At 45.7% G+C, this 18,625-nt stretch overlaps 1 protein-coding gene across 2 annotated transcripts in view; it reads right to left on the bottom strand.

Moving 5' to 3' along the window:
• Window positions 1–2,330, bottom strand: part of B3GLCT (beta 3-glucosyltransferase) — a 591,167-nt gene extending 588,837 nt beyond the window's left edge. The window contains exon 1 of one of the 2 annotated variants that reach the window (XM_073583176.1): window positions 2,137–2,330. In XM_073583176.1, the coding sequence (XP_073439277.1) occupies window positions 2,137–2,185 (49 nt within the window). In that variant the 5' untranslated portion in view covers window positions 2,186–2,330. The remainder of the gene's footprint in view (window positions 1–2,136) is intronic. The other variant, XM_073583175.1, reaches the window with a different exon arrangement.
• Window positions 2,331–18,625: the final 16,295 nt, after the last annotated feature.

The following is an 18,625-nucleotide window of genomic DNA, read 5'->3' as shown; positions in this document are numbered from 1 at the left end:
GGTAAGTGAATGGGTCATATTGACTTTTTGAGACCAGCCTTTTGCAATATGTAGTAGTGGCATCCAGCAATCTTTGGCCACAAGACCTGACTAGCTGTGTAGCCCCAGCCTTAACATATACAATAGGACATGAGATAGCATGGGATTGTTTCACCCATTTTACGTATTCTATTGACTGGGGAACAAGTGAATTCAGAACAAGTTCACCAGGGGTATAGAAATGCCAAAATCTGCACCCCAATAATACTGCTATATACAAGCCACATATCCTTCGCATTCAGTCCCGACATTCATTGGAGCAGTACTCCGGCACACAGAGACATCCAGAATTCCCACATCCTCAGTATTGGGATATTTGTTAGGATTTACTCTGATGTGACTGAAAATCCAAATATTTGGTTAAGTCTCATATTTGCTTTGACAAAAAGAGGAAACTTTGAGTTTTCCAAATCTTCATTCATGACCAGGATTATTTTTCCAGATGTGGAACCTAAAAGCGCGGGAGATCAGAGGGGCTGCCGGAAACATCGGACTCGCATATCTCCAGGACAGGCAAGATCAGAGGTGGAATCTGACATGCTCATCAGGAGTTAACCGGTGTCAGGATTGAGGAGCTCTTACCAAGATGCCGTTGCATTAGCGGCTAAGCGAATCCTACAGTATAGTATCCACTAACAGTGCACTATTGCAGGATATCTCCACTAAAATAAGGGGTCTCTCAAACACACAAATAGTCACAGGGGGAAGATTTAAAGCAGCAATAGCGTTGTTTGGAATCCAGTGTAATGTCATAGCCAGAGACGGGCAAGCATGGGGTGAATATTCACAGTTATCAGTCTGTCGAATAACTCAGGTCCTCAGCTCATGGTGGAAACTATACTCAACTCTGGAGCGACGAAATGTAGCTGAAATCACAGTCACATCGTGCACATCACATACACCTATGGTGCGCATGGCCATCAGGACCAGAGATGAGCATCTCCCCATCAGACCTTACATCTCTTCTGTAAGTAACATGTCAGTGACCAACTCCAGAAGGAGGACGCTCATCATCGGAGGGGAGGGAACCACTGGTCACTCATTTAAGAAGCAGAAGTTTACTGACAAATCAAAGCAAACAAAGCCTTGAGCTGTCGAAAATTATCACTTCAGCCTCAATAACTGTCCGCAGTGTCACAGAAACCACCAACCTCAAGTCAATACCCTTCACCCCACGGGGTCACAGTCTGCTGCTGACAACCTCACCCTTACTCCAAAACCTCAACTGCGGACCCATAATCTGACTGACAATCTCACAGAACCCAACAACTGCACTCACCTGCTGACAACCTAAGTGACAGAGAGAACAAACCTGATATTGACCGGATCCCCGAAAATAGATTTAACCTCAAGCACTGACAACTGCAGACGAACCTCAACTGTCACTATGTGTGGGGTCAACATCAATGGTTGCTGCCATCATTCAGCTGACAGCCTCTGCCACCATCGCTCTGCGGACAACACCTGCCACCACCATCCATCACTCATTCTGTCGCCAGCCACCTCCGACAACCCCCGCTGCCATCCATCACTGTCGGCAGCCACTGTCGACAACCCTTGCCACCACCACTCTACTGTGAGCCCCGGCCGCCATCATTCCGCCGACGCCCCACCACTACTCCGCTGCCATCACTCCACTGACTACAGCCATCACCGCCATCCATCACTGTCGGCAGCAACTGCCAACAACCCCTACCACCACTCTACGGCCAGCCTCGGCGGCCATCATTACGCCGCCCCCCCCCCACTCCACCGCCATCCCCTGCCGACAACCACCTCCACCATCCATCACTCTGTCGTCAGACACTGCCAACAACCCGTGTCGCCACCACCACTCAGCCGCCATCAATCCATCGACAAACGACGCCATCACTTCGCTGACATCTCACCAACTCTGACAACCCGAGCTGGCATCAGTAGGCAGCACTACCATCATAAGAAAACTAATTCTATTTTCCCCATGACAATTGCAGCAGAGGAGGCAGCAGAGACCCGGGGAGCTGTACACGGAGCCGTACACGGTTATCTGATGGGGAAAGTTTCTTCACTGTACAGAGAAAAGTTGCCGCCACTATAAAGAGCGGTCCTCGTACTTACAGGGGAGGAGCAGGAGGCACAGTCCGCCCGGCATTGTCCCGGAGGCCATCCCTGTGCGAGGAGACCGGAGAGCTCAGCGCTCAGACCCGGAACGGCTCTCACATCCCAGCCGCCGCTCCGCTCTCACACACAGCACTGACTACTGCCCGCACTGACAGCCCCGCCAGCCCCTGCCGCTGCATGAGAGCCGCCCCCGGATTGGTCACTCCTTGGAACATTCTAATTGGGTGCTGAGAGATGCGCTCTGATTGGCTGATTGAGGTCTATTATGAAGGACCGGAGGGAAAAGAGGAAAGTTTGGGTTTAGAGCTGGAGGTCGCGGAGGGGTAGACGGTGTCGGCGACCACGGGTGCGCGAGCCGGCGGCAGAGCGGGGGTCCGGCCAAGTCTCATACTAACTGCAGGGCTAGGAACCTCCCGCTATCACACCGGACCGGCCGCCTGAGAAGAGATCCCGCAGAAGCCGGTGCTTACAGGGATGTGTTAACCCTTGAAAGTCGCAGCCAATTTTTCTTTTGACTTTTGCATTTTTTGCTCTATAAGGCTATGTTCCCACGTAGTTTTTAGTCTCTGCGGATTTTGTAGAGAAAACCGCAGGAAATCCGCAGGACAAAGTGCTGCGGTTTTTCTGCGGATTATCTGCGGTTTTTTCTGCGGTTTTGCCCTGCGGTTAATGGATGAGGTGTAAAACCGCAGCGTTTCTGCACCAAACAATTGACATGCTGCGGATTGTAAACCGCAGCAAAACCGCGCGGAAAAAAACGCAGCATGTGCACAGCTTTTTTTTATTTCCATAGGAAATAAAGGTACTGTACAACGCAGCAAAATCTGCTGCGTTTCTGCAGAGCCAAAAACGCTGCGGAAACGCAGCAGAATCCGCAGCGTGTGCACATACCCTAACTGTAAGGCTGTGTGCACACGTTGCAGATCAGCCTGCGGAATCTTCTGCAGAGAATCCACGTCTCTTGGCAGAAAACGCAGGGTACAACGCTTGCAGTTTTCCTGAGGACTTGATTGTCGATTCCTTGCGTTTATGATTGCGTTTTTGCTGTGCAGATTTGGTTTGTGAACTTTCTCTCTTGTGCTTTTGGAGGAGAGAGATTTTTTTTTGTATGTGCCAGCATGGAAACCGCAGCTGCGGATCTGCCAAAAGAATTGACATGCTGTGGAAAATAAGGGTATGTGCACACGTTGCGGATTCCATTGCAGATTTTTCCGCGCGGATTCTGTAGAATCCACAGGTAAAATGACCTGCGTATTTCGTCTGCGTTTTTACACCTGCGGATTCCTAGAATGGAATAGGTGTAAAAACGCTGCGGATTCTGCACAAAGAATTGACATGCTGCGGACTGCGCAGAATTTTCAGCAGCATGTGCACAGCGGTTTTGTTTTCTATAGGTTTACATGATATGATATTGTACAACGCATGAAAAACTACTGTGGATCCGCAGGGCCAAATCCGCAAAGTGTGCACATACCCTAAACCGCTGCGATTCCGCACAGAATTTTCCGCAGCATGTGCACAGCGTTTTTGCATTTCCCATTCATTAACATTGTGTGCACTCTGCTCTGCGGTTTTTAGGCAATTTGGCGCGTGCAAAGGCTGCAGAAACGCATCAAAATCACACAGATAACAGCATGGGGAAACAGCTGGTAGGGCTCTTTAAGGTTCCTGAAGGTGTGAAAATGACCCCCGCAAAGTATATCGAGTTTGTGACTGACATTTGTCTTCCATGGTATAAAAAGCAGAAACGTGCCTTCAGGAGCAAAATCATCTTGATGCATGACACTGCACCATCTCATGCTGCAAAGAATACCTCTGAGTCATTGGCTGCTATGGGCATAAAAGGAGATAAACTCATGGTGTGGCCACCATCTTCCCCTGACCTCAACCCTATAGAGAACCTTTGGAGTATCATCAAGATCTATGAGGGTGGGAGGCAGTTCACATCAAAACAGCGGCTCTGGGAGGCTACTCTGACTTCATGCAAAGAAATACAAGCATTTCAAAAACTCACAAGTTCAATGGATGCAAGAATTGTGAAGGTGATGTCAAAGAAGGGTTCCTATGCTAACATGTAACTTGGCCTGTTAGGGTGTTTTGGAGTTAAATAGCTTTTTGGTTCAGTGAATGTGACCTCCTAATGCTGAAAATTCCACAAATGAACATTTTCAGTTCTTTAAAACGTATCAAATGTTTAAAAATTCTACTGTGCCTAATAATGTGGAACGGTGTCATTTTGAGATTTTATTCATTTTGGAGATTAGATTGTTATCATTGGGAGGTTTCTTTAATAAAATTCGATGTATACTCTAACGGGTGATGACTTTTATTAGACTGACTGTCATTTGCACCGACCATTTAGGAAAATCAGAGAAAAAGATCATTTGCATAATAATTTGGAACATGGTGTAAAGTTACCACCACAGCCCCAAAACAGCATGATGGCCCATATGCAGTATAATGGCCCAAACAGCCCTCCCATACAGACACACAGTATGATGGACTAGCTCCTACACACAGTATGGTGCCAACAGCCCACCACACAGTATGATGGCCCCCACAGCTCCTACACAACATATGATGGCCCTGTCTAAGGGTTCTACTCCAATATCACACAAGAGAGCCAGAGAAGAGTGACCAGTCCCAAGAATCTTTATTACATGCAAACCGAAAAGTCCGTAAAACAATCCACCACACAGAGGATAAAATAATCCAGGAACATGGATACAGTCCAGTAATGGGGCAAATGGCCCAGGAGATGAGTCGTAATCCTCCACTTAGAAATTGATATGGCAGTGCGGCTACAGATACTTCTACATGTAGGCCCCTCCAGCAGTATTTCCACAGCAATCCAGGTTTTTCCAAGTCTCTCTGGGGTGCTTGTCATAGCCTCAGCATCCCACACAGGATCTATCTACTTGTCTTTCCTCAGAAAGAGAACATTCCTCTTTGTACCCACATTTGTCTTTCAGGTCATCATCCACAGGTCAGGGGCTCATCTCTCTTTGAGTATTTAGCCAATATGCATAGTTTGTCCTCTGAACTGCAGGTCAACAAGCCACAGGGTCCCACACAATGGTTAATCAACATACTGTTACATATTTAGACTGTTAACTGGTTCATGCAGCAACAGGAACATCTGATTCTTTCACTGGCTGGTCCCAACAATAAAAGCAATTGTTACCATACACCTTTCGTGTCTCCCCTTTTTCCCTATAGATTGTAAGCTTGCTAGAAGGGCCCTCACTCCTCTTGGTATCTGTTTTGATCTATGTGATTATTGTTATGCTGTAATGTCTATTGTCTGTGGAAGTCTCCTCTATAATGTAAAGTGCTGCGGAATATGTTGGCGCTATAGAAATAAAATTACAGTTTATACTCGTGTATAAGCCGACCCCCCCCCTAATTTTGCCACAAAAAACTGGGAAAACTTATTGACTCCCATATAAGCCTACGGTGGGAAATGCAACAGATACTGATAAATTTCAAAAATAAAAATAGATACCAATAAAAGTAAAATTAATTGAGACATCAGTAGGTTAAATGTTTTTGAATATCCATATTGAATCAGGTGCCCCATATTATGCTCCATACAGTTCATGATGGCCCCATAAGATGCTCCATACAAAATACGCCCCATAAAATGCACAAAGGTTAATAATGGCCCCCATAAGATGCTCCATAGATTATGCCCCATATGCTGCCCCATAAGATGCTCCATAGATTAATCTCCCATAAGATGCTCCATAGATTATGTCCCCATATGCTGCTGCCACTAAAAAAAATATGACATACCTCTCGTCGCTGGGGGCCAGGTGCCGGTGTCACTGCTGGCTCAGGACCCCGGCACCTGAGATATTCACCTGTCCCGGTGCTCGCCGCTGTCTGCCACGTCCTCTGCGAGTGACTGTTCATGACGTGGTTAGTGCGCGCCACGCCCTCTGCTGCCTGAACGTCACTGACAGAGGACCCGGCAGACAGTGGCAAGCTGCGTTGGAACGGGGACAGGTGAATACTGCATATACTTTCCCCCTCCTGGCACGGTCTCTGCAGCCCCCCACTTCTCCCACGGTCTCCCTTCAGCTGTTACGTGGTACCGCTCATTAAAGTCATGAATATGCGCATATTCATGACTTTAATGAGCGGTACCACGTGACCGCTGAAGGAAGGGAGACCATGAGAGAAGCGGGGGGCTGCAGAGACGCGCCGGGGGGGTCAGTATGATCTGACACCCCCGCCGACCCCCGGTATATGACTCGCGTATAAGCCAAGAGGGGGACTTTCAGCCCAAAAAAATGGGCTGAAAAATCTCGGCTTATACACGAGTATATACGGTATTATTATTATTATCAGACATCGATTGCTCAATGATCTTGCGTCCCTGTCTTGCAAAGATAGCAGACAATTCTCTGTAGGAGCTGATATAAGAGACAAACCGCAGCCATTCAAAACTATCAAGAGTAAACTTTGAAAATTCATGGCAACAGTCTGTGGTTCTTTACCTACTGAAAATAGACCTCTGAATAATTAAGATTAAATACTGTGTCAACCCATTAGAGGGCTTATAAACAGAATGATAAAGAGCAACAAGGCAGCACTCCTAAAATCAGTAAAAATATGAACATAGACCAAATGATACCCATCACACCATCACAGTCCTTTAGACCTCCACACCCATAGTATGATGCTGGTACAGCGCCCACATTGTATGATGGACCCTAAACAATATGCTACCACAGCTCTCCCACACACATTATGATGCCTCCATAGTCCTATGTACAATGATGACCACTGCAGACCCTCCACACGGTATTGTGGCCCCCATAACCAGCAACACAATATCATGGCCCTCCCATACACAGTATGATAGCCCCCACAACTTCCCATACACAGTATCAGGGCTCATATTGCCCCTTCACACAGTGTGATGGCCCTCAAAGCTCCTACAGACAGTATGATACCCTTGCAGCCATCTACACAGTAAGATGTCGCCCCCAACACCCAACACAAATTATGATGCTCCCCACACCCAGTATGATTTTCCTAGCCCCTCACACAGTATGATGTCACCTACAAGTATTTCCTAATAAAATAAAACTCCCCTTGCCCCAGTCTTAGATTGTAAGCTTGCAAGCATGACCCTCACTCCTCTTGGTATGTGTTACTCTGTAATGTCTGATAATGTTTGTACATGTCCCCCTTAAATTATTAAGTGCACCAGAATATGTTGGTGCTATAGAAATAAAATAATTTGTTATTACCCTGTGGACTAGTTATCCTTGTTCCATTAGTGTATTCAGTGGTGTCAACATCCTATGTATGCAGATACCGTTAAAATTGTGCTGTCAGAGGGTTGGGGTTAGAGGGCACAGGGTTCAACAGCATCGGACCTCTCCAACTCATGGGCCCCATAGTGGCGGTATGTTCTGCCACTATTATCAGTATGCTATTGATTTAAAGAAGTGGTGGGGAACCTTTTTTTCTGTCAAGGGCCATTTGGACATTTCTACCATCATTTGGGGTTCATACAAAATAATCAACTTGAAAATTAGCTTCCTCTTTGGTCAAACAATTAACTCACCCCTAATGTAGCTAGAGCTGCTTTTCTTCGGTGTGGTTGTGATGTTAGGTGATAGTGAGCAGGTTGTTTCTCACAAGTTTGCATTGGTCTGGAGCACAGTCAACTCTTTGTTATAATACGTTTTGTAAAGCATATACATTACATAAGAGACACTGGGACTACAGTATATACATCACAGGAGATGCTGGGGGCAAATACATCAGAGGAGACACTGGGACTGCAATATATACATCACAGGAGATGCTGAGACTACAGTATATACATCACAGGAGACGCTGGAGGAATATACATCACAGTAGACGCTGCAGTCATATGCATCACTTTGGGGTCATATGCATTACTGAAGGGAACAGACATCACGGGGCATAAACATCTCTGAGCAAGGCTGGGAGGCATAGACATCGCTGAGGAAGGCTAGTAGGCATATATACCACTGCGGATTGCTGGTGGGCATAGACATCACTGGGGAAGGCTGGGAGACATATACATCACTGGAGAGAGCTGCCGGGCATATACATCACTGGGGAGGGCTGTTGGTCATATACAGGTGCTTCTCACAAAATTAGAATATTATCACTTCCACAATCATGGGGAAGACTGCTGACTTGACAGATGTCCAGAATGCAGTCACTGACACACTCCACAAAGAAAGTAAATTTTGCATTTCATTTGGAAATCAAGGTCCCAGAGCCTGGAGGAAGAGTGGAGAGGCCACAATCCAAGCTGCTTGAGGTCTAGTGTGAAGTTTCCACAATCAGTGATGGTTTGGGAAGCCATGCCATCTGCTGGTGTAGGTCCACTGTGTTTTATCAAGACCAAAGTCAGCGCAGCCATCTACCAAGAAATTTTAGAGCACTTCATGCTTCCCTCTGCCGACAAGCTTTTTTGGAGATGGAAATTTCATTCGCCAGCAGGACTTGGCACCTGTCCACACTGCCAAAAGTACCAATACCTGGTTTAAAACAACAGCATCACTGTGCTTGACTGGCCAATAAACTCACCTGACCTTAACCCAAAGAGAATCTATGGGCTATTGTCAAGAGGAAGATGAGAGACACCAGACCCAACAATGCAGATGAGCTGAAGGCTGCTATCACAGCAACCTGGGCTTCCATAACCCCTCAGCAGTGCCACAGGCTGATCGCCTCCATGCCACGCCACATTGATGCAGTAATTGATGCCAAAGGAGCCCCGACCAAGTATTGAGTGCATTTACTGAGCATACATTTCAGTAGGCCAACATTTCGGATTTTAAAATCATTTTTCATGCTGTTGTTATAAAGTATTCTAATTTACTGAGATAATGACTTTTGGATTTTCATTGGCTGTAAGCCATAATCATCAACATTATCAGAACTAAGCACATGAAATAGATCACTCTGTAATGACTCTGTATAATATATGAGTTTCACTTTTTGCATTGAAGAACTGAAATAAATTAACTTGTTTGTGGTACCTCCTGATGAAGGAGTCTTAGAACTCTGAAGCACATTGAATAAACCCCAATTCTATATGAAAATACATCTGGATCTTCAGTCATTCAGCAGCACAGATTATATCCATGCTCACCCCGTTTGTTTCTATGGTTTGGTCGCTTGTGGACCTGTGGATCTGCTGCAGAGGATAATTCTACATGCTATAATAATAGCTCAGTCTGGTGAGTACAATCCAATTGTATTAACACTATTTTTCTCGGATAAGACCCTATTTGCGCTATTTCTTCAGCAGCATTTATTGAATTTACTGAGATAATGACTTTTGGGTTTTCATTGGCTGTAAGCCATAATCATTAACAGAAATAAACACGTGAAATAGATCACTCTGTTTGTAATGACTCTATATAATATATGAGTTTCACTTTTTGCATTGAAGAACTGAAATAAATTAACTTCTTGATAAATATTCTAATTTTGTGAGAAGCACCTGTATATCACTGTGGAGGGCTGGGGGCATATACATCACTGGCATCTGGGGACATATACATCACTGGGGACTTAGACATCACTGGGAGGGCTGAGGGGCATTTACATCACCGAGGAGGGCTGGGGGGCAAATATATCACTATTGTCATGATACCAGTGCAGGTTTTGACCTGCACATCAGGGGTTAATGTCTTGAGCCCAGTGCTTTGACCTGCATGCCTGGGGTTAATTATTGTGGCATCTCTTTGGTTCAGGGAGAGCTTCTTATGGCCCTGGGAAACTCCAATCCCTGTCAGTTATACTTTGGCCTTTGGCCGAGTGTGTTGACCCCTGTGTGCCTATGCCTGGTCGTTGTCTTCTAGCTTGCTTATATGGTTCTGACCTGGTTCTGTCCCCCATTGTGAGTTTGCCTGTTGATTCTGTACTGTATATCTGTTTCTCTGGTTTCTGACTCCTTGGCTACGTCCTGACTATCCGTTCTGTCTAATCCTGTGTATTGTCGTGCTATCTCGTGCTTTGACCCCGGTCTGATCTGTTTACGCCCCTGTCTATGCCCCTTGGTAACTTTGTCCCGTAGTTACCTTTCTAGGAGTTTATCTGCAGCTCCTAGCTCTCGGGAGTTTAGGCCACGCCCCCAGCAGTCACGTGCTTCAGGTCCTGCGGGTCTGAAGCATGCATCTTCTCTGCTGCTGCCTGCTCCACAGGTATCTCTGAGCACAGTTTGTCTTACTCAGGACATGCGCACTGGCTCAGTGAGCTAGTACAGTGCGGTGTTCCTGACAACTATATCGCTCTTTGACAATCTATAATCTGGTTTCCATCCCCACCATTCCACTGAGATTGTCCTGACCAAAATTACTAACGACCTACATACAGCCAAAGCTAACGGGCAATACTCTATACTTCTCCTTCTATACCTGTCCTCTGCTTTCGACACTGTTGACCACTGCCTCCTACTACAGATCCTCTCTTCCTTTGGCATCAAAGACCTCGCCCTATCCTGGATCTCAGCATACCTTCCCAACCGCACATTCAGCGTCTCCCACTCCCACACACCTCCTCATCCCACCCTCTCTCTGTTGGAGTCCCCCAAGACTCTGTTCTTGGACCCCTACTCTTTTCAATCTATACACTTGGCCTGGGACAACTTATAAAGTCCCATGGATTCCAGCACCACCTTCTATGCTGACAACACTCAGATCTACGTCTCTGGCCCAGACGTCACCTCTCTGCTGCCTTGAATCCCAGAGTGTCTACCAGCCATGTCCTCAGCTGCCTCTGAGTAACCCTTCACTCTGCCCTGTCCTTCAAACCACACATCCAAGCTCTTTCCACCTCCTGTCGCCTCCAGCTCAAAAATATTTCCAGAATCCGTCCTTTCCTCAACTCTTAATTTACTAAAATGCTTGTGTATGCCCTCATCATCTTCCACCTCGACTACTGCAACATCCTTTTCTGTGGCCTCCCTGCTAAAACTCTCGCACCTCTCCAGTCCATCCTTAACTCTGCTGCACAACTAATTCATCTCTCTCCTCGCTACTCCTCCGCTTCTCCCCTCTGGAGATCTCTTCACTGGCTCCCATTCCCTCAGCATATCCAGTTCAAATTACTAATACTAACCTACAAAGCCATCCATAACCTGTCTCGTCCATATATCTCTGAACTAATCGCCCGATATCTCCCCTCATGTAATCTCCAGTCCTCCCCTTCTCTTCTCCACATTTATTCGCTCCTCACCTAATCGCCTCCAAGACTTCTCCCGAATATCCCCCATCCTCTGGAATTCTTTGCCACAACACGTCCGACTATCAACCACATTCGGATCCTTCAGACGGAACCTGAAAACCCACCTTTTCAAGAAAGCTTACAGCCTGCAATGACCTCGATGCCTCCTCACCACTCCTGGAGCTACCGCCTCACCAACATCAGAGCTGCTGCAACCCCCCAACCTACTGTCTCTTTCCCCTCCATCCTGTAAAATGTAAGCCCGCAAGGGCAGGGTCCTCTCCCCTCTATATCAGGCTGTTATTGTTAGCTTACTTACTGTAAGTGATATCTGTAATTTGTATGTAACCCCTTCTCATGTACAGCACCATGGAATCAATGGTGCTACATAAATAAATAATTATTATAAAAATAACCCACTGAGATGTGGAGAGTTCACAGCTCTGGATTAGTGCTCAGACGTGTGTATTCAAATGGGCCAGTGCCTAGGAAATTAATGTCATGGAGACACGCCGGACCACTTGTAAAACCCAACATTTCGCACAGCAAAGGGCAGCGACCATAGGGGAAGAGGGAAGATTCCATACCAGGTCATTCACCCCCCTGGTTAGGGCTCCTAGAATAGTTGTAATAGAAAACAAAGAGGATGCTTATCATGAAATCTCTTTAGCAAGATTGGAGCATTAATGTCCTTTTTGAGAACCCAGCATCTCTCCTCAACACCATACACCTTTCAGTCTATCGAGTAAAAGTAATACCCAAAAAACGTTTGACAATCCAGAATCTGGTTGATTTCGTATACTGGTTAAGGGGAAGAAGTAGGAAATGTTTTGACTGTAATAGAGAATTTGTTGATGACCAGGGAATGGAAGCATTTGGAATTTTTAGTGCAGGAGGTAGATTTAGAATGTGTACAAATTAATTTGCAGAACAATTTGGAATGCACCAATGAACATAGGAGTCAACTTTTTGCAACAAGTCTTTAAAGGACGTTTTTAGTGAAAAACTAAACCAGTCTCTGGGAGCAAAGCGGATAACAAGTAAACAGTGTTTATCAGCACTATTCTTTGCTTTAACTGCAGCCAAATTAGATTGCACCTCAGTTTAGATGTTATCATTGTCTTGAGAGATACTGATCATAGCAGGAATTGGACTTTTAGGTGAAATTGAAAGTGGCAGGTGATGTTCTCAGCTACTGTATACACAGTAAGGGCAGAGACACACTGCCGTATTTCTCGTGCGAGAATCGCATCGTAAAACTCGCCCTGGCTGTCTGCTCTCCTGACCTGAGCTTGACAGCTGCATAGTAATCCATCACGCTGTCATGCTCAGGTCAGGAGAGGTGCTGGCCAGTCCATGCAGTGCGATGCGATTATCGGACAAGAAATACGGCAGTGTGATTCCAGCCTAATGGAGATTTAGAAGACTCAGAAACCAAACTGTTGTGGGTAAATGTAGCCCAAGGAAGCAAATCCGCCCAATTCAGTATGGGAATTGAGAAAATTCACAAATATTGCTGTATGCAAGGGCATAAATACCATCGCACTCCGAAATGAATCGCCAGCTACAGAAGTTGAAACGCATGGTATGTGAGCACTGGGATCGTGAGTAGGAGCGTTTATTGTTTTTCTTTTTTCCCTGTCTATTGAACAACAGCGGGGCCATAAACCAGGATGGGAGCCATATACCAGGATGGGGGGCCATTTACTAGGATTGAGTCCCATATGTCAGGATGAAGGACATATACCACTATGAGGGCCATATACCTGGAAGGGGGCCATTTACCAGGATGGGGGCCCATATATCAGGATGAGAGCCATATACCAGGATGGGGGCCATAGACCATGATGGGGCCATATACTAGGATTGTGCCCAGGATGAGGGCCATATACCTGGATGAGGGTAATACACCAGGATGGAGGACACATACCTGGATAAGGGATATATACCAGCATAGAGGACATATAAAAGGATGCAGACATATACCAGGATGGGCTGTGCTAATATACTACATGTAAGAGTTTGGGCAGTGCATTATACTACATGCAGGACTACAGAGTGTGCATTATACTATACGGAGGAGTATGGGGAGTGCATTATACTACATGGATGATTATGGGCTGTTTATTATACTGTATAGAGAACTATGGAGGTGCATTATACTGTATGCAGGATTATGGAGGGTGATTATATTATTTGGAGCACTCAACATCAGTATGATGTATGACAGGAGCAGTAGAAAAACAAAACTTAAGTTCTTAGAAGGCATAAATACCAGAATCTGACCAATTCCAGGAGTTAATGCCCTTCTGAGTTAGGATTCTTATAGGAGCAATCATTTGAGAGTTTTTAATGAACTGACTGTAGTAATTTGCAAAGCAGATGAATCTTTGGAGACCTTTGAGACCAATGGGCTGGGGCCAAACCAAAATAGCAGAAACGTTTTCTGGATCTATGTGTGTGTGTAGACCTTTATATTAGACGATGAATCTGAAGAATGATGGTAGTTTATGACATTCAAAGAGACATTTATTCAACTTGGGAGAAAGGTGATTTTGCTAATGTCTCTTCAAAACAGAGCTTGAAAATTGTAAGAGTCTAAGTAGTCCCTCCTGGATGTGACCAGCTTCAGAGCAAGGCTTGCAATCTCTAAGGGTATGTGCACACAGTTCAGATTCTCCCGTGGATCCGCTCTTGATCTGCTGCAGATCCTCAAGTCATGTACAGTACAATGTTACAATGTCCGCAGCATGTCAATTCTTTGGGCGGATCTGCAGCGTTTCTGCACCCATTGACTTGCATTGATCGGCAGCAAAACTATAGGTCTAAAAAAGATCTGCGGTTTTGCTGCGGATGAAACACTGCAGATCGGGAGGGGGGAAGAGTGAGGGCGGAATGTGTGGGCGGTGACTGTGCGTGTATGGTGTGTGGGCGGTGACTGTGTGCAGGTATGGTGTGTGTGTGGGGGGGTTTGCGGGGCCTGTGCGGGGGTCATCGGCTGTGTGGGGGGTCTGCGGGGCTCATCAGCTGTGCAGGGAGGTCTGCCGGGCCTGTGCGGGGGTCATCGGCTGTGCGGGGGGGGGGTCTGCCGGGCCTGTGCGGAGGTCATTGGCTTTGCGGGGGGGGTCGGCGGGGCCTGTGCGCGGGTCATCGGCTGTGCAGGGGGGTCTGAGGGCCTGTGCCGGGGGGAGTCTGCGGTGGTGTATGTATGTGTGTGTGTGTATGTGTATGCAGGCATCATCTACAAGTCCCATTGGGCTATGTCTGCTACCCTGACAATGATTGACACATTAGCCAATGATGGGACAGTAGTAGTCCCATCATTGGATAATGTGTTGAATGTAAAAAAAAAAAAAAGAACATACAGAACATATAACATACAGAACATAGAACATACAATATATAACATACAGAACATACAGAACATGCAACATACAGAACATACAACATATAACATATAGAACATACAGAACATATAACATACAGAACATACATATAACATACAACGCATAACATAGAGTACATACTCATCGCACACACCTAATTCCCCAAAGTCCTCGATCACCTGATAAAATAATAAAGCAACCTATACTCACCTTTCCACCATAGTCCAATTAATAACGAGGGTTCCATGATGATCTCCCGTGGAGAGCTGCCACATCAGCTGATGTGACCGCTCTCCAGGGGCTCCAGCAATGAAATGACAGGCGGAGGTAATCCTCCGCTGTGTATCCCTCCGCCGGGAAAGAGGTCCCGTAACCCTAACACTAACCCTAATTCTCACCCAGCAGTGCTTTAAAGTGAGACTCTGAACTCAGGTAACCTCAGTGATGCACTGCAGGAGGCATTGTCTCCTGTCAGTTCATCACTGGGAGGCCCTATAGAGCATTGACATCACATGATGTCACTGTTCTATAGGGGAGATCGTCGTGGGACCCTCGTTATTAATTGGACTGCGTCAGACAGGGAGTATACAGTTGGTTTATTTTTTTACTTTTTTTTCTAGGAGATCGAGGGCGTCGTTTGGATCTGGGCGAGCAATAAAAATATGAAAACTGTGTCGTGTTTTATTTAATTAAAAGACTTTATTCTTATGTGTGTGTTTTTTAACCCTTTCAAAATATTAATAGTGGATCGGTGTCTTATTGACGCCTCCCCATTATTAACCAGGCTTAATGTCACCTTCCAATAGCAAGGTGACATTAACCCATTATTACCCAATATCCCACCGCTACACGGGAGTGGGAAGAGAGGGTCTAAGTGCCAGAATTGGCGCATCTTATAGATACGCCATTTCTGCGGCGGCTGGTATTTGTAGCCGGGGGAGCCAATATCCATGGACCCTTCCTAGGCTATTAATATCAGCCCGCAGCTGTCTGCGTAGCCTTTCCTGCTATAAAATATAGGGGGACCCCCCATCATTTATGGGGGTCCCCCTATTTTAATAGCCAGTAAAGGCTATGCAGACATCAGCGAGCTGATATTCATAGCCTGGGAAGGGGCCATGGGTATTACCTCATTACCAGGCTACAAATATTGGCCCCCGGCCATCGGCTTTCCCTCTCTGGTGCATAAAATTGGGCGGGAGCACACGCCATTTTTTTTTAAATAGATTTAGCTATATATCTTTAGATATATCTATGGATATATCTATGGAAATATCTATAGATATATCTATGGAAATATCAATGGATATATCTATAGATATATCTATGGAAATATATCCATAGATATATCTATAAATATTTCTATAGATATATCCATAGATATCTATGGAAATATCTATGGATAGATATATGGATAGATCTATCTATCTATCTATCTATCTACCTATCTATTATCATCTGTCTATCTGTGTGTGTAATGGAGTGTGGGTTGGACAAATGTAAAAGAGGAGGTTGGACAGAAATTACATCGCAAATCTTTTTTTTTTAAATAACGTATCTTTATTTAGCTTACAAAAACGCATACAAATCCACAGGCAAAACAGCACTGAAAAACCGCACTTACGTTTTCTGCCAAGAGCTGCGTTTTTTGTGCGGAAAAATCCACGGGAAAATCTGCACTGTGTGCACATACCCTAAGGCCAGTTTCACACATCCTGATATTTCTGGTACCAGGAAAAACGGTACTGGAGATATCTGTTTCCATTTGTCACATCTGTGTGGCATCCGTGTGTACCATCCCTGTGTGATCCATGTGCTGTCCGTGTGGCTACGTACCAGAGCCTAGTATTGAAACAATTTGTTTCAATTTTAACCCTGTGAGACTTTAAAAACGCACAAGGATGGCACATGGATGGCAAATGGACGCCATCCGTGTGCAGTACGTGTTTACACAGACTAATTGAGTTGTATGGGTCTGTGTGACCCGTGCAGCTGCACAAAAATGGACATGTCTACGTGTGGAGCACACGTACACAGAATCCGTGAAAAAACACAGATATGTGCAAAGACCCATTCATTTGAATGGGTCTACGTGTGTCACTGTCTCCGGTACTGTCACTGTCACCACACGTACCTGAGACACTGATGTGTGAAACCGGCCTAAGAAACAGAGGTTGGAAGGCCGTGCTCTTGTGTGATTAACTAAGACTGGCACTTCCAAAAACTGATGAATACGCCCCTTCTTGCCTAGGAAACACGGCCACTTTTGTTGCCCTGCAGAGGTAGCCGATAATTAGGCCATGAGCAGTAAACTATAGAATTAAAAATCCCTTTGTTCTTGCGAATGGAGATGTTTTTTATATAGATTTAAACAGCAAAGGTTCTTGTTCTTACATGCAATGTGTGAATGATTCCTTTAGGTTTAATAAATTGTCTTTTCTACAAGTACCGTATATACTCGAATATAAGCCGAGATTTTCAGCCCAATTTTTTGGGCTGAAAGTCTCCCTCTTGGCTTATATTCGAGTCATATACACCGGGGGGTCGGAGGGGGAGGGGGGCGGTTGGTGTCAGGTCATACTTACCCGTCCTGACGCTGTGTCTTGAGCCCCCAGCTTCTCCGCACTCTCTCTTCCTGCCTTCAGCGGTCACGTGGTGCCGCTCATTAAAACTCAGGAATATGCGCATATTCATGAGTTTTAATGAGCGGTATCACGTGACCGCTGAACGCAGGAAGAGAGAGCGCGGAGAAGCTGGGGGCTCAAGACACAGCGTCAGGACGGGTTAGTATAGCGATACTCACCTGTCCTGCGTCCATGGCTGCTTGCTGCTGTCTGCAATCGGTCAGTGACTTCAGACAGCAGAGGGCGCGGTGACGTGATTAGTGCGCGCCGCGCCCCCTGCAGTCTGAACGTCACTGATGACGTGGCAGATAGCGGTGAGCAGCCATGGACGCAGGACAGGTATCTGACACCCAGCGACGGAGAGGTGAGTATGTCTTTTTTTTATTTTTACATGCAGCGGCAGCATGGGGGCAGTATATGGGGGAACAATCTATGGAGCTTCTTATGGGGGCAGCATATGGGGGCATAATCTAAGGAGCTTCTTATGGGGGCAGCATATGGGGGCATAATCTAAGGAGCTTCTTATGGGGGCAGCATATGGGGGAACAATCTAAGGAGCTTCTTATGGGGGCAGCATATGGGGGCATAATCTAAGGAGCTTCTTATGGGGGCAGCATAAGGGGGCATTATCTAAGGAGCTTCTTATGGGGGCAGCATAAGGGGGAATAATCTAAGGAGCTTCTTATGGGGGCAGCATATGGGGAAACAATCTATGGAGCTTCTTATGGGGGCAGCATAAGGGGGAATAATCTAAGGGGCTTCTTATGGTGTCAGCATATGGGGGAATAATCTATGGAGCTTCTTATGGGGGCAGCATATGGGGAAATAATCTATGGAGCATTTCCCACCCTAGGCTTATACTCGAGTCAATAAGTTTTCCCAGTTTTTTGTGGCAAAATTAGGGGGGTCGGCTTATACTCGGGTCGGCTTATACTCAAGTATATACGGTAGTTAAAAACACGTTCGACAGAACAATAGATGTACAGAACAGTAATAGATGGCTGCAAAAAGACTGATAGTGGTGTGTTCCCGGTCACTAGTCTTTATCACTACAAGTACTAGATAATGTTCAACTGAGGTGTCTCACTGATGATCAACCAACATTTGACAGATTGTGTTTTACAAAATAAAGCTAGAAAAACACCATAGCCTCAGACATTCTCATATTTCACTATAAACTTTAAAAGAAACAAAAAAGCCCAAAAAAAGATAGACAGGGAATAAACATGTAAAAATGTATGAAAAAAT

Source organism: Dendrobates tinctorius, unplaced genomic scaffold (assembly GCF_039654945.1).
Source record: "Dendrobates tinctorius isolate UK_male_01 unplaced genomic scaffold, ASM3965494v1 ptg000075l, whole genome shotgun sequence".
NCBI lineage: Eukaryota > Metazoa > Chordata > Amphibia > Anura > Dendrobatidae > Dendrobates > Dendrobates tinctorius.
The sequence above is the reverse complement of the archived record's forward strand: the minus strand, read 5'-3'. Positions and strand labels throughout refer to the sequence as shown.